At 44.3% G+C, this 21,789-nt stretch overlaps 1 protein-coding gene across 2 annotated transcripts; it reads left to right on the plus strand.

Annotated features, from left to right (window-relative positions):
• The first annotated feature begins 512 nt into the window (after window positions 1-512).
• On the plus strand, window positions 513-21,206 carry NRIP3 (nuclear receptor interacting protein 3). 2 transcript variants are annotated; one of them, XM_077963536.1, is made up of 8 exons: window positions 513-1,201; window positions 1,619-1,779; window positions 13,113-13,274; window positions 13,762-13,844; window positions 15,556-15,695; window positions 16,954-17,006; window positions 17,120-17,214; window positions 17,528-21,206. In XM_077963536.1, the coding sequence occupies exons 1-8, from the start codon at window positions 1,156-1,158 to the stop codon at window positions 17,541-17,543; spliced, it is 756 nt and encodes a 251-aa protein (XP_077819662.1). In that variant the 5' UTR covers window positions 513-1,155; the 3' UTR covers window positions 17,544-21,206. The 2 variants fall into 2 exon arrangements, with proteins under 2 accessions (XP_077819662.1, XP_014970389.1); XM_015114903.3 differs by lacking the exon at window positions 513-1,201 and having other exon boundaries at window positions 1,534-1,779.
• Window positions 21,207-21,789: the final 583 nt, after the last annotated feature.

Genomic DNA, 21,789 nt, shown 5'->3' on the forward strand with positions numbered 1-21,789 from the left:
AAGAAGCATAGGAGTTTCCTGAAGAACGTAGGAGGGGACACTGCACACAGAGGGAGCAGGACAGTCAAAGGCAGGCCATTTGGCAACAGGTGACTGGAAGGAACTGGAAGAAGGGCTATGAGGCTGAAGCACAGAGTGGATATGCAGGGTCTAGGCAGACCATGCAAGAATGTGGGTTTCTCTTAGAGCAATAGGAAGCCTTTTGAGGTGCTCTTAGCAGGGAAGTGAGATGATCACACTTATGGTTTGAGAAGATTACTCTGGCAGCACAGTGAACAACGGATTGGAATGGAACTAGGGAGCATTCAGGAGGCCAGACAGAAGGTATCAGGTATTTGCCTGTAAAATGGGGGTGATGAGAATACTATCTTACAAGCTGTTGCCAGGATCCAATGAGATACTACATTTTAAGTGTCTATTCCAGTACCTGGCACATAGTAAAGGCCCAGTAAGCGTCGATATTGTTACTTTTATCATTGGTTCTTTGCTGAGTGCACATATTTCTCATCCAGGTCTGCTCCTGTGTGATGGGGTGGAGGGGGTTGTTGTGGTTTCCAGAATGGAAACGTGGTTTGTGCCAAATCACAACGTCGAGACCAGAATCCAGGATGCCTGAAACCTGATTAGAATGGCTTAAAAATATGTATTCAAGAAGAAAAACGGGTTCCAATCGCTCCTACTAAGGACGCTGGAGGGACGGTGAATGATTCTTTAGATGGTAAGTCCTAGTACTTGTTGAGAAAAACAGGTGCTTCTCTGGTCGGAGAGCAGATGTAGGGCTCGCAGCCGCGTGCGCTCCCGCGGAGGTGGGGGACCCTCGCCACTCCCCCGTTCTATGCCCGCCCGCGGGCTTCCGACCGCACCTGCTCCCCCGGCTCGGAAACGCAGGCCGGGTGCCCGGCTGCAGGCAGAGGGTGCCCGGGGGAGGAGGTCCCGAAAGGCTCCTCCACACGCCTGCACCGGCTGCCCCCTCCCCAGTCACGTGGCCCGGTGGGTGGGGACCGACCTGAAGTTGGAAAAAACCCGACCGCTCCCAACTTCGGAGGGAGCCGCCAGTCCTCCGGGCCCGGGCGGTGGGCGCTGGAGCCCCGGCTGGCGGCGTGGACGTGCGTTTCCGAGAAGCCGAGCAGCGGCGCGGGAGGCGGGACTCGAGGCATGGCCTGGCTGTCGGTTATCCCCGGGTCGGCCACGGCGTGGACAGGTGAGCTGGGACCCGCGGCCAGCGGTGGAGATGGCCGGGGCTGCCAGGGCATCGGGCCCCAGAGCCCACACCCGTCCAAGGGATGCGGGGCTCCCACGCAGGAGGGGGCGGTTGGGTGAAGAGGCCGCTGTGGATTCTCGGCCCGCCGGGTCACTCCCACCAGCGCCGCCGCCTCCTCTCCCGCTTTGCCACCGGGTGAGCAGGGCAAGCGGGACGCCAGGGAGCCTCGCGGGGCGTGGACTCTGTGCCGGCCCCGCCCCCCGCGCGCGCACTGGCTGCTCCACGCGGCGTCACACTCGGCTATAAAAGGTGCGGCGCGGGGCCCTTGCGGCCCTGGAGGAGCTCGAGCTCGAGGCTGAGGCTGCTGGGGAGCCGCGGGCGACCGGGCCGCCGGCGTCTCAAGGATGTTTTACTCAGGGCTTCTCACTGAGGGCGGCCGCAAGGAGACCGACATGCGGGAGGCGGCGTCGCTGCGACAGCAGCGCCGGATGAAGCAGGCGGTGCAGTTCATCCACAAGGACTCCGCCGACCTGCTGCCCCTGGACGGCCTCAAGAAGCTGGGCTCGTCCAAGGACACGGTGAGCCCCCGCCGCCGTTCTTGCCCTGGCCCCGGCGGCTTCGCGCCCGCGGTCTTCCGAGGCCCGGCCGTTGCGGCTTTCACTGAGTCACGGCCCGGCCCGCCGCTGCCCTTGGCTCGCGGTCGCTGCGTCGCGGATTCCTCCCCTTCCAGCACCCCTGCTGCGGTTTTGGTGGGGATTCCGTCCTAGCTTTTCAGCTCGCGCTCGCCTCGGCTGTATCTCCTCCCTGGATGTCTCCTCTCCAGAGGAAGGAAGAGGTCCTGCCCTGCCCTCTTGCCCTCGGGTCTTCTTTCTCTCCCCTTATTCTTAATACCGAATTTTGTTCGTGGGGCTTGTGCCTCCTACGCTGTGTGGCTGGTTCTATGACCCAGACAGAGGTGATTCCTAATGACTTCGTGTGAGGGGGAAAGAAGTGGAAAGGGATTTTTTTTTGACAGTTGCCAGATCCAGAAGATTTTTGTTGAATCCATTGTCCCCCTATGCAAAATCCACTTCTCTAGTTTTGGTCCTATGTACCTTTGACCTTCCATCCTGAGTGGGGAGAGAGAAAAGGGGTCGAATGTGAAGGTTTCCTGAACCCCCAACATCTCTTCATCATTCTCCTCTTCCAGCCCCGCCCCCAAGGAGTGAGTAGAGGGAGGAAGCCAGGCTGCTCCATCTTACCGACCAGCTAATGTGTGCATTTGGGGCTGGGGTGGTTGCAGTCTTTTTTTCTAGCACGGTTTTTCTTGGCATTAAGTAGAAGCACCCCAGGACAGGAGCCCTGGGGTAAAAAATGGTACTGTCCTCTTTCTATAGAATGAAAGGGTGACCAATATAAAGAACTGTATCTGTCATCCCTCAGCCTCTGTAGTGGTCCTGGGTCAAGTTTATGTTTAACTTTGTAGTTTTATCTGGAGTTTTCTTGTAGTTTGATTGTTTTCTTGAATTTCACAATCGCTTTGTTCATTTGGGTGGTAATGTATGAAACGCTAATTAAATGCCTTTTAACAAATGAAATAGGTGCTCTGCATAATTTTTCTAGTATTTTTTATTTTAAGCTTTTGAAATGTTTAATTCTGGATGTGGTTGTTAGCTCTAATTCATTGAAATTGCCATTTCTGGCCCCAGGAGGGCAGAGCTTCTGCATCCATTTCCTTTTTTTTTTTTTTTTTTTTTTAATTTAACAGCTCTAATGACACACAGGTACCAGTATAATTTTTCTCCTCCCTGCCATTAGTTGCTTCTTTGCAGGGTTTGTCTACTTCAGTTATCTTGCTCTGTTTTTTGAAAGTTGTGTTTTTTTGTTTTGCTTTGCTTTTTGCACAAGCTGCAGGATAGTTTCCCTGATTTATGCTAACCCAGAGTGATGAGTGATTGAAATGTGCTCCTGCAAAAGAGGTAACTCTCTTTTCCCTTCTTTTACTTTAAAGCAATCTTGATTCATTTAACAAATCAGGTTCGAGAAATATTCTTTCCTTCAGGCCAAATAATCCTATCCTAGTTCCTAGAATGCTCGTCAATCAATAAAGAAGGAAGTATTATATTAAGAGAAGAATTAAAATATGGAATTTTTAAATGCTGGATTTGGTTGTCCTTGGTTGTCAAGGAGTTTCCTAGCCCTGAGAGCTACCTTAGCTTCCTTCTGCCTAGGATTTCTTATACTACTTCATGCTGTGTAGGAATTCCATCCACTTTTCTGACTCCAGTCTGTCTCAGTTGAGTCACGAAGGGCTGATAGCATAGAGCACAGGCAGCAGGCTGCAAAGAGGAAGGAGCCTCAAGAAGCAGGATATTGCCTTGAGTATGACACATACACATGGCAGTTGACTGTGAGGCTCTGAATCATGGTTCATGCTTTCTGTGCCCCACCGTCATGGAGTTGATTTCCCTCTCTCACTGTTTTCACACCTACAGTGTACAAGTGATTGCACAGAACAGCCAGATTACAGAAGCCGAGGCAGACCGAGGTAGGGCTAGGAGAGCCGCAAGCACTGGGGTGAGGCAGCATGCTTAAACTCTTGGAACTGTTGTTGCAGCCTCAGTACAATCTTAGAAGTGACCTTAGAAGTACATTATTATTGTTTTACTTTATAAATACATCTGGGATAGACTAGTGTTGACTCAATTTTCTCTCACTGCAAGGGAAATTTGGAGGATGCGAAAATTAATTGAATAGTTCTTACTTGAAGTAGTTTATAGTATAATCTCGACAGAAGGGGTCCAAGAAAAGGGAGAGGATAGCATCAGAGGGAGATAAGAGAGAGGAAAAATTAGTTGTAATTGACTTTTGGGTTTGTGAAGGTTGTAGGTTGTTTTCCCTCATACTAGTAACCAACATTTAAATTATACTGCTGGGATTTCTGAATTATCTACCTCTTACTATGCTGTTTCTGTAATGTTCACTGCTTGATCAGCCTGCCAGCCCTTTTAGGACTGGCAGAAGGCAACCATAGGAAATCAAAGGGGGTCATGTTGTCTTGGCCCCAGGAAAGTGCCTTTGCCTATTTCTGTGTATATGGAGTTGGCTGATACAAAGTCTTCTGTGGAAATTATATTTTTGTCTGGCCCTTTTGCATTTATCCTTTTATCTTATATTGTTCATTCTGTATTAGATTAAGAACTAAAACCAGAGATATGAGTGAGTAATATTATATTTGATTTTTTTTTTAAGAGACGGGTTCTCACTTTATTGCCCAGCTGGAATGCAGCTGCAGTCACATCTTACTGTAGCCTCGACCTCACAGGCTAAAGAGATCCTCCCATCTCAAACTCTTGAGTAGCTAGGATTACAGGTGCACACCACAACACTAGTCTAACTTTTGTATTTTTTGTAGAGATGGGATTTTGCCGTATTGCACAGGCTGGTCTTGAACTCCTGGTCTCAAGTGATCTGCCCACTTTAGCCTCCCAAAGTGCTGGGATCACAAACATGAGCTACCACACCCAGCCCTGATTTTTTTTTTTTTAACTCGATGAAGCTGGAGAAAAACATCTCCATTCTTGTAAATTTGCCTGTTGTAATTTATCTTGTTTTAGCTACCAGGTTCATTAAAGTTTTTCTCGTTGTGCTAAGGACTTTTTAATTTTTAAAAATAGTCATGTTATGTGATAATGTGCTGTCTTTCCTAAATGATATCATACTTACCTGTATGCATTAGACCATATTCTTACTTGTCTGGCAATAGAGTTTTTCTTTCCTACATATGATTGCTTCTGATCAGAGCTAAATGCTTTTTCAAAACTGACTAGAATTAGGAATGAGGCTGGGGGAAAGATGGTTGAACACAGTAAAGCAAACTTACCATAAAATACCTGAACAGAATCTGTCTATTGGAGCAGGTCTGTGTGGTGTGCCCTATAGATTAGCCATCCATATCACCACATTAAATTTTTATTTAATTTTTTTTTTTTTTTTGTAGAGACACAGTTTCACTGTGTTACTAGGTTGGTCTCAAACTCCTGGCCTCAAGCAGTCCTGCCTCAGCCTCCCAAAGTGCTGGGATTGCAGGCATGAGCCAGTGTACCTGGTCAGTACTATGTATGTTGAAAAACAGGACATCCCTTGGAGAGCCAATATGTCATTAAACGAATGAGAACCACTTAACCACATTTATAAAACAGGCATAGACTGGGGATACAAGTAGTACAAACTCTTTAACATACAAATATTGAAGGGATTCTGAAAGAAAGAATTCAATGATATTAATCAAGAAAGGCTTTTTGGCTGCGTCTGATGGCCCACACCTGTAATCCCAGCACTTTGGGAGGCCACAGCAAGTGGATCACCTGAGGTCAGGAGTTTGAGACCAGCCTGGCCAACATGGTGAAACCTCATCTGTACTAAAAAGGTAAAAATTAGCTGGGTGTGGTGGTGCACGCCTGTAGTCCCAGCTACTCAGGAGGCTGAGGTGAGAGAATTGCTTGAACCCAGGAAGCGGAGATTTCAATGAGCCAAGATTGTGCCACTGTACTTCAGCCTGGGAGACAGAGTGAGACTCCATCTCAGAAAAAAAGAAAGGCTTTTTGAAGAAAGAAGGGGTAGAGATTTCTTTCAGTACCATATCAAGAGCTGAGGATATAGCTGAAATCGACCGTCACGGTCCCTGCCCTTGTGCAGTTAACATGCTAGTAGGGCAGGGGTGAAATATAAACAAGTAAATACACAAAATAATTATGTATTTATAATTACTATGAAAGAAATAGTGAGATTTGTTAGTAACTAAAGAGGTGACCTACCTACTTTAAGTTGTATGGTCAGGGAAGGTATCTGTGAGGAAATGACATTTGAACAGAGACCTGGAAGACAAGAGGGACCTAACCATTAGAAATGTTAGGGGAAGAACATTTCAGGCAGAGGGGACAGCCGGTGCAAAGGGATTGGAATGGGAGAGGAATTTTGAGCAAGGAAGTGAGTGTGGATGGTGTTGAATCTGAATGAATAAAGGGAGAGTGGTTTGTATATGGAAGGAGAGGCAAGGACCAGTTGGTACAGAGCTGTATAGAGAAGGGTAAAAAGTTTGGATTTTTTCTGAAGAACAATGGGATACCATTGAAGGGTTTTGAGTAAAGTACTGTGTTACCTGACTTATGTTTTAAAAAGCTTACTCTGGTTTCCATGCAAAGAATGGACTGGAGAAGGGTAAAAGAAGAGGCAGAATGGAAGTTAAGAGGCTGTTGCAGTAGAGATAAGAAATTACAGTGGTTTGGATTAGATTGGAGGTAGTAAAGATGGAGAGAAGCAGATCAATTCCAGGTATGTTTCAGAGTACAATAGCACTTTTGATGGGAGGTCAGGAAATGAAAAAATCAAGAATGGATGTATGGTGGTGCCACTTACCAAGGTTGTTGGAAAGGAATTAACCCAACATGTTAAAACTGAACAAGACTTTGGAGCTCAAATGTCTTTTATTACTGATCAAGAGAGTAAGGTTTAGAGAAAAGTAATGCTCATAGAGATTAGTGATTCACCCAAGGTAATATGTGACAACTGGTAATTTGCTGAAAGCAGAAAGCTTTCATGGAGTAATAATTTAAAAGATGAGATTGGGAAGGAGGATGAGTGGTAGTGGAAGGTCTTGAATGCTAAATCGAGGATTTTTCTTTAATACAACTAGCAAGAGAACCACTGTAGGGGAAGAGGACCATGAAAGTAATGTTAGGAGATTGCTTGGGCTTAGCAGTAACAGTAAATGAAGAAGAAAATAAGAGGAGGCAGAATTTCACTCACTGAGATAGGGAATAAGGGAGAATATGCAAGTTTTATAGAAAATATCAGTGGGATAAGTTACGTTTGAAGTGCCTGTGGAATGTCTAAGTAGAGAAGTTCAAAAAGGTAGTTGAATCTATGGGTCTAGAATTGAGATGACATCTGGACATGAGATAGAGTCATCATCATAAAGATAGTAATTTATGCAATGAAAACAGATAAAATTGCCCTGGCAGTATATGTGGAGTGACAAAGGACCAAAGATAGAGCAATGAGGAACACTAATATTTAAGAAATGAACACAGGCAAAGGAACCAGTGAAAGAGACAGGAACAGAATAAACAGGTGGTTTTAGAGGCCAGTGGAGGAGTGTTTCAGGATAAATAAAATGTTGAGTTTATTGCAGCATTGTTTCTAATGGCAAACATATGGAAATAATCTAAATGCCCATTAGTAAATAGTTAAGGTATGTTTATACAACAAACTTGTCTGTCAAAGATTTGCTGTTTTAAAATGTAGAAACTAGGGCAGACATAAGAAAATAGATGCTAAGCTGGTTATAAGATAACCTGGCATTATACCTGCCTAAGTTACATGGTGTGTGTGCACATGCCTTAGTTTTTGCATCTGGCAGACACTGTTAGTTGGCTAAATCATCACCCATTCTTAGCCCTTTTCTATATGCCTGACTCCTCTATAGAGATTATAAAAGCTAAATTATCTCCCAATGTCTGTTAAAGTTAGGAGTGGCCATATGAGTTCTGACCAAGAAGATATGGGCAAAAAACTGCCAAAGGAACTTCTGGGAAAGCTTTTCCTTTTCTGATAAAAGCAATTGATTATGTTAGAGTAGTCCTTCCTCCTTTCTCATTTCTTGAATGTGGATATAATGCCTGGAGCTGGGGTATTCATCTGTGACCATGAAGGAATGTCCAAGAGAATTACAGAGCCAATAGCCCTGAAGTTGTTAAGCTGCTGAGTTAGTATCAGCAGCTTCTATCTCTAGACTTCTTGTTACGTGAGAAAAATAAATCTCCATTTAAACTGCTGTAAGTTGGCTTTTCTTGTGGCTGAACTCTTTCTGCTACATGGGGTATATTTTTATTTAAAAATTTTTAATGTAAATAATTTAAAACTTAAAAAAATTTAAAGCTGTTGCTTGTGTTAGGGATCTCCGTATCTCCAAGTAAATTCCAAGTAAATGCTATTTCTTAATTAACTGTTTTCATCACTATCTGTCTAGTCTTACTTTTTTTTTTTTTTTTTTTTTTTTTGAGGCAGAGTGTCACTTTGTTGCCCAGGCTGGAGTGCAGTGGCACGATCTCAGCTCATTGCAACCTCCACAATGAGTTCAAGTTATTCCCCTGCCTCAGCCTCCTGAGTAGCTGGAATTACAGGCACCTACCACCATGCCTGGCTAATTTTTGCATTTTTAGTAGAGATGGGATTTCACCATGTTAGCCAGGCTGGTCTCGAACTCCTGACCTCGTGATCTGCCCACCTTAGCCTCCCAAAGTGCTGGGATTACAGACATGAGCCGCTGCACCCGGCCTCAGATTTTTGAAGGCATTATTCTATTGTCTTTTAGCTTTGATTGTTACTGTTGAGTAGTCCTATACTATTCTGATTCCCAATCCTTTGTATTTTTATCATCTTTTTCTCTTTGGAATCTTGTGGGATCTTTGTCATCCATGCTATTCCAAAGTTTCACAGTGATGTGAAATCTTGATGTGGATCTTTTTTCATTCATTATGGTAGGCTCCATGTGGGGCCTTTCAATCTTTAAACTCATGTCCTTCAGTTCTGGCTTAGTATGATACTCCCCACTCCCCTTCAGCTGTTCTCGAAACCTGAAAGCCTAGCCAAGCTATCAACTAATCAGTCTTTTTATTTACTCTTACAAGAAGAGTAAACTTTTGGCATTCTCCCCAGTTCTCTGGGTCAAGTGAGAGTCTTATGAAGACTTTAGTCTATTTCCAACCCTAATTGTATCCTTCAATTGTAGAGGTTCTGATACCTCTAACCCCTCAGCCTTTTAGTTTCAGTAAGACAACTGCTTTTACAGCTAGATGCAAATATATAATAGCTCAAACAAAATAGTTTCTTTTTTCTTTTTTCTTATTTTTTTTTTTGAGATGGAGTCTTGCTCTGTTGCCCAGGCTGGAGTGCAGTGGCACTATCTCGGCTTACTGCAAGCTCCGCCTCCCGGGTTCACGCCATTCTCCTGCCTCAGCCTCCTGAGCAGCTGGGACTACAGGCGCCCACCACCACGCCTGGCTAATTTTTTGTATTTTTAGTGTAGACAGGGTTTCACTGAGTTAGCCAGGATGGTCTCGATCTCCTGACCTTGTGATCCACCCGCCTCGGCCTCCCAAAGTGCTGGGATTACAGGTGTGAGCCACCGCACCCAGCCTATTTTTTCTTAAGTAACAGTATTAGTGGAAAAGTCAGCAAGACAGCCTCTTCCATTTAGTCCTTTAGAGACAGTAGCTCTTCTGTCTTCAACATGTGGCCTCTGAGAAGGTTACCATAGTGGTCATCTCCACTCCAGCCAGTGGGAAGAGGAAAAGAATATGGAGAAGTATGCACAGGAGATTTTTATGGGCCAGGCATAGAAATGATGCATGTCACTTCCACTCACATTCTATTCTGTAGAACTCAGTCATATGGCTATGCCTAACCGCAAGGAGGGCCAGGAAAGAATCTAGGTATCTTCCTGTGAAGAAGAGGAGAACAAGGATTTTAAAGAGCAACTGGCAGCCTCTGCCGCTTCAGCTGTCTGTGAAGTGAAATGGTATAAAGCACTTAGCTTTCTCTAGTCCAGGTCATTATTGCTGCTTTTCTGCCTGCTATTGAGATTCCAGAATTTTGTCAACATCTTTTTTTTCTTCTTTATTGTTCTTTTTGTTTTGTGGTTTAGGACTTACTCTTTTACTGTCATTTTAGTGAAATTTTGACTGGAAGCAGAGGTAAATATGCAGCTATATTGTTACTTAAGATATGTAGGCATAGTAAAATGACCAGAGAAAAACATCTCTGAGGTTCATACGGGTTTGTTGGCTGTAAATTTTCTATTCCTGAACTATATTATTAATACTTTTTAGTTATCAAAGAGAATGAAAAGAATTATGTATAGTGACATAGAAAATGCCTTTTTTTTTGAGACGGAGTCTTGCTCTGTCGCCCAGGCTGGAGTGCAGTGGCACGATCTCAGCTCAGTGCAAGCTCCCCCGCCCAGGTTCATGCCATTCTCCTGCCTCAGCCTCGTGAGTAGCTGGGACTACAGGCGACTGCCACCACGCCTGGCTAATTTTTTGTATTTTTAGTAGAGACGGGTTTCACTGTGTTGGCCAGGATGGTCTCCATCTCCTGACCTCGTGATCCACCTGCCTCAGCCTCCCAAAGTGCTGGGATTACAGGTGTGAGCCACCGTGACCAGCCAGAAATTGCCTCTTATATATTAAATGAAAATAGAAAATTTCAGAACAGTTTTATAGTATGTTTTTTTATATGTTTATAAATGTATTAATATTTTTTGAAAGATATACTTCTAAATTTAATGATCATTATTTGTCGGGAGTGGGACTGAGAAGGGTTTGAGAGATTGGGGAGGTTTTTGCTTTTAATTTTATTTATTTATGTATTTGTTCATTTATTTATTATTTTGAGATAGAGTCTTGCTCTGTTGCCCAGGCTGGAGTGCAGTGGTGTGATCTAGGCTCACTGCAACCTCGGCCTCCTGGGTTCAAGCGATTCTCCTGCCTCCCCATCTCTAGTCGCTGGGATTAAAGGTGCATGCCACCACGCCTGGCCAATTTTTGTATTTTTTCTTTTAGTAGAGATGGGGTTTTGCAGTGTTGGTCAGGCTGGTCTCAAACTCCTGACCTCAAGAGATCCACCTGCCTCAGCCTTCCAAAGTGTTGGGATTACAGGCGTGAGTCACCGTGCCTGGCCTTTGCTTTTTATTTTATATATTTCAGTGATACTTAAATATTTTACATTGAGCATGTGTTTGAACCTTTTTTTGGTTACTAAAGAACAAGTAAAGGAACAGTCAGCAGGGCCAAATTCACTAGAAAAATCTAGTAAAATTAAGGCTGAAAATGTCTACTGTATTTGGAAATCAGAGGTCGTTACTGGTATGGGATAAGAAGTGTTCTCAGTGAAGGAAATATGAGATATCAGGAAATAGATGTCATGGTTTAGGCTTTTTAAAAAAAGACCATTCCAGATAAGGAGGGTGATTAAAGGAGGTTGTAGAGTCAAGGCAGCAGGATCTGATGTTTTGTGGAGGAGTTTTCTCCCCAATATCTAGGAACTTTTAGTATGTTTTATAACTTGTGGAAGAAGAATCCAGTAGAAAGAGGAAAATACAGAAAAGGGATGAATTCAAGCAGAATGATTTCAGAACTTCCCTCGTTTGTCTCATCTCTCCACTAATGATTAGGCTCCTTTGCAAGATTAAGAACCAGATAAAGTTTTTAGCAAGACCAATGTAGGAAGACATCCCCAAACTTTAGGTAAGAGGGCTTTGTTTAGATGGTCTTTGAAACTCCTTCCAGTCCTCACTTCTACAAGTCCAGTTTTATCTGAGTAGGTCCTAGATGTAAGCACAGATGTAACAGAAACAAACACCCTGCTTTAGTATGGCTTGAGCTAGGAATCCAGTCTTACTGGTGAGAGAGATTCGAATGAAGCATTTTTGTTTCTTTTGAGAAGCAAAGCATTATCCCAGTGTTGCATCAGAAAATCTGACAGAGTTAGTACTTCCTCCAGCTCCTTGTCAAGCTAAGAAGCTCTCATTTTCTTTACAAGTGCCTCTCCCTCCACTTTTCCCAAAGATACCAATTTAGAATGTGCTTTGCCAAGAATCAGTGTATTTCGGGAATCCATTTCTTCATCTCACTAGGGTTACAATGAGTCATGGCTGTGACTCCATTCTTCCTTAGGAATCTGAAAGGTGGCAGATACTGAAGACCTCCAGTGCCAGCCCCTCCCCTTGAAAGGTTCTAGGCTCTGGGCTTCTAAGAGTGACTTCCTTCCCCATAGAATCAGAGTGTCATCTGGTATATGTTAGATAGAAACTTGGGGTGAAACACTCTCCTTTGAGGGATTTTAAATGCTATTGTAGCTGGGCATAAGATATTTGTGTATACAGATTTCTCCAGTCAAAGGATTTTTTTTCAAGAGATATCTTAAATTTTCTGGAGGCCACTTTGAATAGGAACGGTGGAGCATGATTATATCTGCCCTAGGAACTCTCCTAAGCTCTATCAAAGTACAGACTTAAACTCACACTTCTCATTCTGCTTCTTAACATTAGGCATCCTGGCATGCATATAAGGTCTAATTAAGTCTCCTGCTTCTTGGTCAGTGTCTTCCCCCTTCAGACCCCCACTTTTGGGCCATTGAAGGGAAGGGAAATGGATGATAAGATAGGGCAGGAGAAACCAGTGTTTTGAGGTCCAGAGGATGCCAGCAACGATGATTCTTATGTGTTCTGTCAGGTTTCAAAGTGTGTCTGCTGAGAGGCTTGCTCAGCAAGTGTGAATTCCTGTCTTTTCACCCTATCCACCCATGGGTGACTCAGCCCACAGGAGAGCCAGCCACTAAGGTATCTACAGGCTGCATCTGAAAGATAAGAGAGTGAGACTTGACACAGAAGTAGGCAGAGCTTCTGAATACCGGTGTTAGCTAAGTTTCTTCAGCCTATGAAAATGAGCTGCCGTTTCTATAGGGCAGTGATTTGCTGTCACCTGGGAAGATACAGAGATCACTTATTCTAGACTGAGACCACTTTCCCTTGAAATGCTCTTGTAAGGGGAAGAAAGGTAGCAGGCCTAGGTTAGTCCAAATAACAAGGGCCCTCAGTTCTCTTAAGCCCTAGAATATTTATCGGCCCTCTCCACATTTCCCAGTGTCATATCTTGCATTTTCATTCATTCAGGGTGGCCTACTGCAAATTGGTTTATGGTACCTGCTCTGACAATACCAGTGAAGTCCTCACTTGAAGGAAGTATAAATGAGAAACAAAGGTAGAGCTCAGTTATGGGAGGCTCCTTCATTATTTTTATGGTACCTGGGGGACAATGGGAAAGAGGGATGTGGCCTGTCACTAAGAAGCCTCTGCTTTCTATCCCTCAAGCAACCCCATAATATTCTGCAGAGGCGCCTCATGGAAACCAACCTGTCTAAGCTCCGAAGCGGCCGTGTCCCTTGGGCCTCTAAGACGAACAAACTCAATCAGGCTAAGTCTGAGGGGCTAAAGAAGTCTGAGGAGGATGACATGATTTTGGTTTCTTGCCAGGTAATGTTCTGAGGACAGATTTTCCAGGGTTTTCTGGAAAGTAGGATGTGGGACCCTCTCCCCCTGACTTTATAGAGTATGGGTCTCATGGAATTCATAAGTAAGTTTTAAAAGGGCCATTCCATGCAACACTGGAAGTGTATGTGACATTTTGTATGCACGTGTGTCTTCATGGGAAGAAGGAACAAAGCTTTCATCAGATTTACAAATGGGTATGTGATTTTAAAAAAAAGTTTAAGAGCTATTTGTTATGTAGCAGAAAACATCTAGAGTTTTTTGGGGGATCTTCTGTCAGCCCTGGATTCAGCAGGAACAAGAGCCAGTCAAAGGCAGACTTAGCAGTGGGTAAAGATGGGACACTATAACCCATAATTGGGAGGATGCTCTCCACCCCTGCCTTTCATATGACATCTGCTGCTTGCTGTCTGCATCTCCTTTCCCTTCTGCTTCTCTGGCTCTTGTTGAACAGTACATTTCCTCCCCACAGTGTGCTGGAAAGGATGTGAAAGCCTTGGTTGACACAGGCTGCCTATATAATCTCATCTCTTCGGCCTGTGTGGACAGATTGGGGTAAGTAGCCACTTGTACTGAGTGGAACTTAGATGTGAGTGTACTCTTCGCTTGACTCTATTTTATGGTTAGAGATGGTGAGCATCTCTACGGCAGCTCAAAGAGAAGTATGCAGAGTTCAGATCTCAGCTGGAACCAGAGTCCTTAGTAGAGGGGAGGAGTGGTGGGTTATCAGGCAAGTGGAGAAATCAGTGAGCATGGAAACTTTTGGCTTTCTGTTAACTCCCCCTATTAAGTTTTGAGCAAAGACCTCTGAACTTGAATGAGAGAGCCTGAGACCTCTGGCTCATTGTGTGTCCTGCCCTGATCTACTAGACAGCAAATTAAAAGGAGCTGTCCTGTTGGTATACTCCATCCAGATGAATAAAAGTAGGGATGTGGTGGGCCTTAGCTTACTCAGAGTCTTTCTGGAGGATGCACTGCCTGTCCCCAAGAAACATCCATCAGAACTGAGAAGAGGACTGCAGCTGCTACTACACCTGGGCCTGGGCCTGGGCCTGGGCCATCATAAAGATGATTAGCCAGTAGTTTATTTTGTTTGTTTTGTGTGGTGGAGCCTCACTCTGTTGCCCAGGCTGGAGTGCAGTGGTGCAATCTCGGCTCACTGCAACCTCCGCCTCCTGGGCTCAAGTGATCTTCCTGCCTCAGCCTTCTGAGTAACTGGGACTACAGGTGTGCACCACCGTGCCTGGCTAATTTTTTGTATTCTTTGTAGAGAAGGGGTTTTGCCATGTTGCCCAGGATGGTCTTCAACTCCTGGGCTCAAGCAATCTGCCCGCTTCAGCCTCCCAAAATGCTAGGATTACAGGTATGAGCCACCGCACCCAGCCCTGAGCTTTTTATGTGGTGAAAAGATGAAGTATAGTGCAACATGATGGTTCCAGAAAGACTAATATGTCCTGGTGCATAATTAGGCAGCAGACTGCCATGATTCCAGAGGAATTAATAACCATCTGTAAAACTGCAATTATTTTTCTTTTGGATGGGCTATAACATCAAAAGAGAGGAAATAGAAGAAAGCAGAAGTATTGGCACAGAAAGTCCATAATTATTTATCCACCAACCCATAATAGCTCTGGTGCTAGCTATTACAATCAGCTTATGTAACATGTGAAACCTTGGTACTGTTTCTTTCCTTCCTCCCCTGCACAGACAAGTTAAATTAACAAGGATTTTCTCCGTGATATTCCTTGCTGATACGAACATCAGTGCACTTACCAAATAAGTACTTGCCTCCACTAACATTATACTCTAAGACAGACTGATGAAGACAGAATGAAATGGAAAGGACAATGAGAAAATTAGACATGAACAAAGCACCTTCTAAAATTAGGATTAACCTGACTTCTCTGGTATCTGTTACTCACAGATCGGTAAAAGGAAATGTTAACTCAATTGCCTCACACAATGGTGGGGACAGTAGGATACAGAATAGGATTCTCTGAATATGTCAGTTCCCCTGTCTTCACCAATACACATAAGTGATGTAAGGTTTTTGAGAATGGGAGATGAGTCTTTAGTGTTTTTATATCCCCCTGGCATGTTTAGGACAAAGTGCTGAAACAACAAATGTAGGATGGCTAGCACTTTTTGGTAAATTAATCCCAGGAGATCCCTGGAGAATTCCAGTTGTAGGTCAGAAGGTAGGCATTGCAGGATTCTATCAGGAATCTCTGTCAAGGGGATTTTGGTATCTTCCTTTTTGGTGCAGACTCAAGGAGCTTGTGAAATCCCACAAGCATGAAGGAGAAAAGCTTTCTCTACCCCGGCATCTCAAAGTAGTGGGCCAGATTGAACACCTAGTGATCACACTGGGCTCTCTCCGCCTGGACTGCCCAGCAGCTGTGGTTGGTAAGCAGAATTGAGGGCGGGACCTATGGACCCTAACATAAACCCTCTCCCTACCCCCAACAAAACCTCATGAGATCTCATGCCTGTAAATATTGACTTTTTCAAAATGGTTCCCATTTTTCTGTACTATAGATCTTGTCCCAATTTTTGGTCTCCAAAGTACTAGATGGGCCCTGAGCTACATTCAAGACATGTTGAGAATCAATCAGTTAAACAAATGTGGAGGTCAGATAAAAAAAAATTCAAGGAGCAAGAGGCCGAGCGCAGTGGCTCATGCCTGTAATCCCAGCACTTTGGGAGGCCAAGGTGGACAGATCACTTGAGGTTAGGAGTTCAAGAACAGCCTGACCAACATGGAGAAACCCCATCTCTACTAAAAATACAAAATTAGCTGGGACTGGTGGCGCATGCCTTTAATCCCAGCTACTTGGGAGGCTGAGGTCGGGGAATTGCTTGGACCCGAGAGGTGGAGCAGAGATCGCGCCACTGCACTCCAGCCTGGGCAACAAGAGTGCAACTCCATGTCAAAAAAAAAAGGAGCAAGAAAACACATTTTTATGTATAGGTGAAAATGTCCCCTGAGAGCTTTCCATGAACTAGAAACAGAGAGCAACTTACTTCTTTGCCATAAATCCTTTGATAATTTCCCACCACTTTCCACACTTCTCATACATTTTATTCTTGACTACTCCAAGTTATTGGTCTTTGTCTAAAGACCTTTGTCCTTTAGAGTAAAAAAGACCTGAGTTTGCATCTTGGCTCTATTGCCTTGTAACTTTAATGATCTAGGAAAATTACTTAATACAACACATGCTTGACCACGTGCGGTGGCTCATACCTATAATTCTAGCACTTTGGGAGGCCAAGGTGGGTGGATCACCTGGGGTCGGGAGTTCGAGAGAAGCCTGGCCAACATGGTGAAACCCTGTCTCTACTAAAAATACAAAAATTAGCCCAGTGTGGTGGTGGGCGCTGGTAATCCCAAATCTCCTGCTGAGGCATGAGAATTGCTTGAACCTGGGAGGCAGAGGTTGCAGTGAACTGAGATTGTGCCACTGCACTCCATCCTGGGCAACAAGAGCAAAACTCCATCTCAAAAAATAAAAAAGTAAAAATAACAAAAAAATGAAAATAACACATGCTCAATATATGCTTATTGGATGTTATTGGATGGATGGGTGGAACCTAATAGTGATTAGGCCGACTTCTAAGCAAGCGTGGAAATGGCTAAATCTTAATCATCTTTTTGTTTTATTAGATGACAATGAGAAAAACTTGTCCCTTGGTCTACAGACTCTCCGATCTCTGAAGGTAAGATTGACTCCTCTTACCCCTTGATACTTCCTCTCTGAGGCAGGTATCCTCTTACACAGGAACTCATAGTGGTATCACTGACAAGTTACCAGTGATTCTCCTGTTTTCAGTGCATCATAAACTTGGATAAACACCGGCTGATCATGGGGAAGACAGACAAGGAAGAAATCCCTTTTGTGGAGACAGTCTCTTTGAATGAAGACAAGTGAGTGCCCAAGTGGGTCAGATCAAGTCATATCCATTTGTCATGAGCTGCGAGCAGGGCAGTGGTGGTTCTTAGACAGGACGTGGGGTTGTATCCTGTCTTTGGCTTCAGTTATACTACAAATCTACCCTTCCCCACACTCAGAGTTCACCATCCCATAAAACTCTGTAGTGCACACATCAGAATGAGCAATGGTCATGTCACACAGAGTGGTAGGGAAATGAGTGGCTTTGAAAGCAAAATTTTACTTGCCTTCAGCTTAACTTTTTCTGAATATGGCATTATTTCTTCTGATATTTATTTCTCATTTCAGCACTTCAGAAGCATAACTACAGCCTGCAGCATGTCTGCACATGTGCATACACACCGGGTTGACAGATTGAGAAAACTGGGTTTGAACCAAATGCCGTAGCAACTTGCTGTGGACCAAGTCCTTCCATTTAATAGAAGCTCTAGGGGCTCCTTCCCATTCAGACCTCTCTAGACTATAGTCTATGCTTAGAGATCTTGTCTGGTTATAGCCATTGTTTTTTACTCCTTTGATCACTTAATTTATAGACCTTTTTTGACACTGCCAGTCTCACTTGTGGCCTATTTCTCTGCTGCTTCCAGGAATTTGCTTTTATTAGTCAAGTATAGGGGCTGCCAGGTTCTGTGTCTCCATAGATATATTTGCTTCTTTTCCTATAGCTAAAATGTATAATAAACAGGAACCTGACCTTTACCTCCTTTCAGCTGTTTCAAACAGGTGCCAGGATACCTATGTCTTGGAATTAGAGTTTCTTCAAATTGATTAATTGATTTTTCAAGTATGGATTACGTGAAAGAACCCAGAGACATCATCTATTACAGTTTAACTCTTTCATTTAAAGGTCCAGAGAGGCAAGTGAATTGTCTAAGTTCATATATTAGGTCAGTGACTGAAGGGACTGAGAACGCAGACCTGATTTCCAAGCCAGGACTCCCATGCTGCCTCATTTGTATTCAAGCCTTTAACAGGAGGGCAAAGAGGTGAGAATGTGTTTAAAAAAAAGAAAGAAAGAAAGAAAAGGGCAGAGCAGGGGAGGAATATGCTCTGGAGATGGATGCTAGGATGATTTGCGTAGCTCTCCCTCCTGTGTGCCAAGCCCACTAAAATTTCCTTGCCCCAAACTGTCACATTTGGGCCCTCATCTTGGTGCCTAAAAACTGAGCATACAAAGATGAATGAAATGGTTTCTCATTGTGAACCTCTTGGAGGAAAGGAGGAACCACAGACAGAGGAATATTAATCCCTCTCTGAGATGGAATTGAAGGCTTAAGTAAATCAGAGTGTCACTGTCAGACGTTGATTACTCCCAAGATCCAATCAGCATTTCTGCCTATCCTGTTATGTGTCTGCCAAGGACTTAAGTAGCTGGAAACCAGGAGTAGAGAAAGTGGAGGGAGGGGGGGTGGGGAAGAGCAAGGCCAGAACAGAAGGGAGTTGAATGAATAATCAACTGGTGGAGAGGCCTACCTAGATAAACCTTTCTGGGAGGTAGGGAATGACATTTTCAGGCAAGGAATTGAGACGTTCAATTCTGTCCTGGTACAAGGAAAGAGGCAGAGCAGGTGCCAACAATGTTAAAGACAACTTTTTATAACTGCCCAGTATTTCCTGACCCCTCTCAAAGGTTGGGGAGAATACAAGGTTTCTTGAAGCTTTTTGATTGGGGTGTCACATTAGGCACGCAGGTGTCTGTAATGGAATCTCCCCTTCAGTTTGGTCATAGAAGTGCTTGGACAAGTCAGAAAAATAGGTAGCTGTGGATATCCCTTTAAGATATTCCCAAGTCTACCCTGCATCATAGCAGTAGTTCTCAGTGTTTTTGTTTAAAGGATCCCACTTTGAACTTTGCCAAGTACTACCAACTACCTTGTCTAGTGTTCAGCAACTGCCCCTACCAAACAACCCTTTGGAACTCTGAATGATTTGGGCCTCACAGAAGGTCCCTAAAGACTAGGAACTTGGTGACCATCATTTGAACAACTAGGCAGCCATACTGCAGTCAGTTGTCATGAGGTCATTCCCTAGGCCCCCCTCCTATCAGCCTCTACCTAAGGAAGCTAGATAGAAAGCTAAGCACAGCCACAGTTGAGAGGCTACATCTAAAGCTCAGCAGGGGTGATCCCAGGGTTACCAGCCTTCAGCACTCCCTCTGGCAACACCCCATTCTCTTACCTAGTGGGGACATGGACCTTTCCACTGAAGCCTCTCCATGCTCCTTCCCTACCTTTCACGGCAGTACTTTGGCCTGCCTCTTACCCTAGTACAAAGTTGAAGTAAAGTTCACCCTTTACTTCCCTACTTGAAAGTTCTACTCTGAGCCTTAACTCTTGGCCACAGTGAGGCATGTTGAAGGTTCCTTCTGGTTTATTCTTTTTTTTTTTTTTTTTTTTAAGACGGAGTCTCACTCTGTCACCAGGCTGAGATGCAGTGGCGCGACCTTGGCTCACTGCAATCTCCACCTCCCGGGTTCAAGCTATTCCCCTGCCTCAGCCTCTGGAGTAGCTGGGACTGCAGGCGCATGGCATCACATCGGCTTTTTCTGTGTGTGTGTGTGTGTTTTAGCAGAGTTGGGGTTTCACCATGTTGGCCAGGATGGTCTTGATCTCCTGACCCCGTGATCTGCCCACCTTGGCCTCCCAAAGTGCTGGGATCACAGGCGTAAGCCACCACACCCGGCCCGTTCTGGTTTATTCTTATTTGGATTCCAATTCCCCATGGACTGGGTGAGGCCAGGAACTCTCAAGTTCTGGAAAGACATGACTGCTTCTGGCCCTTTGAGTTTACGATGATATGGTATCGGGGATGATTAGATAACTTTTAGTGATTCTTCTGGCCTCTGAAGATTAGTCAATAATTTTCTAGTTTTGGAATTGAAATAGTTGGGGTGAACTCAGCTTCAGATATAATCTCATTTAATGCAGTCAAAACATTTGAATTTTCTTTTTTTTTTTTTTGAGACGGAGTCTCGCTGTGTCTCCCAGGCTGGAGTGCAGTGGCGTGATCTCGGCTCACTGCAAGCTCCGCCTCCTGGGTTCACGCCATTCTCCCGCCTCAGCCTCCCAAGTAGCTGAGACTACAGGCGCCCGCCACCATGCCCGGCTAGTTTTTTGTATTTTTAGTAGAGACGGGGTTTCACCATGTTAGCCAAGATAGTCTCGATCTCCTGACCTCGTGATCCACCCGCCTCGGCCTCCCAAAGTGCTGGGATTACAGGCTTGAGCCACCGCGCCCGGCCTAACATTTGAATTTTCTAACCAAATAATTATGTTTTAAATCCCAGGCTTGATAGAGGCTCCGAAAAATGTCTTGAGACAATTATGGGAAGTCTCGAGCTTCATTAACTTTCTTTAAATGCCTCCAAGTTGATTACTCTCCTAGCCCACATCTCCTTGATGTGCATGAGGAAGCACTGGGTCTAATTTTTTGGGGCTGGGAAGGTAAGAAGGTGAGGTCAGTTTTTCCCAGGAGTCCTAAAAAAATTCTGGTACCTTAGATTGAGGGTGTGGGAGAAAGGGTGTCTACCCATGTCATAGTTCTGAAAATAGGCAGTAGCATGAAGTACCAAACCTGTCTCATTCGTTATTAGATGTCTATCTCAAATACAGGGAGTTTGAAAAATGTTGTTTTTATCATTTGATATTTCCATGCCTGACTCATTTGGGAAAATAATGTTTTCTGACTTTTTTCTATTTCCTTGCCCTGCACAGGCCCTACCTGGTACAATTTTCTATTTCTTAGCTCAAAGTGTCTATACAATGGGTTGCCTGGTATGTCAGCTGCCCTCACTCTTGTGTAATAGAAATATATTTCCAGGCTGGGGACGTGGAGGAGGAGAACTGGATTCCTCCCTCCTCCTGTTGCCAGGCCTCTCTGCATTGGCACTTTATCGTTTCAGTGTTTCTGGCTGTGTTGGGTTTATTTGTGAGACTGATGTAACAATAAAGTGAAATCTTCCCCTCTCTGTGCTTGTCTGACAAAGTCTTTGTGTCAGGGCCCCAGTCTGGAAGGTGGGGGAGACCAGGTACAGTCTAATTGCATCAGCATTTTTCTCTTAGGGTCTTCTGTTCCTCCATTGCTACTGGCCCTTCAGGTGTCTCTTATTGACTGTATGTCGAGCAAATTAGTGAACCTCACTGAGCTTGGTTTTGTAATCTATAAAACAGAAGTAATAAAACTGCTTATCTCACAGTGTCAAATGAGAAAATTCATATAGAGTGGTTGGCATATGGTAGTCGCTCAGAGCTTCATATACGGGAACAATCTTTTATGGTGGGCCAGTCAACAGTCTGAGAGAACACTTCTAGAAAAGGAAATATAGCTGGACACCGTGGCTCACACCTGTAATCCCAGCACTCTGGAAGGCTGAGGCTGGAGGATTACTTGAGCCCAGGAGTTCAAGACCAGCCTGGACCACATAGCAAGACCCCTTCTCTACAATTAAAAAAAAAAATTTTTTTTTTAATTATACTTTAAGTTCTAGGGTACATGTGCACAACGTGCAGGTTTGTTACATATGTATACATGTGCCATGTTGGTGTGCTGTA

Source organism: Macaca mulatta, chromosome 14 (assembly GCF_049350105.2).
Source record: "Macaca mulatta isolate MMU2019108-1 chromosome 14, T2T-MMU8v2.0, whole genome shotgun sequence".
NCBI lineage: Eukaryota > Metazoa > Chordata > Mammalia > Primates > Cercopithecidae > Macaca > Macaca mulatta.

Coding starts and splice junctions, on each gene's coding strand:
- NRIP3 (XM_077963536.1), top strand. CDS start 1,156: ATGGCCTGGCTGTCGGTTATCCCCGGGTCGGCCACGGCGTGGACAG. Junction 1,780..13,112: donor TGGGCTCGTCCAAGGACACG/GTGAGCCCCCGC, acceptor CTATCCCTCAAG/CAACCCCATAATATTCTGCA. Junction 13,275..13,761: donor TGATTTTGGTTTCTTGCCAG/GTAATGTTCTGA, acceptor TCCTCCCCACAG/TGTGCTGGAAAGGATGTGAA.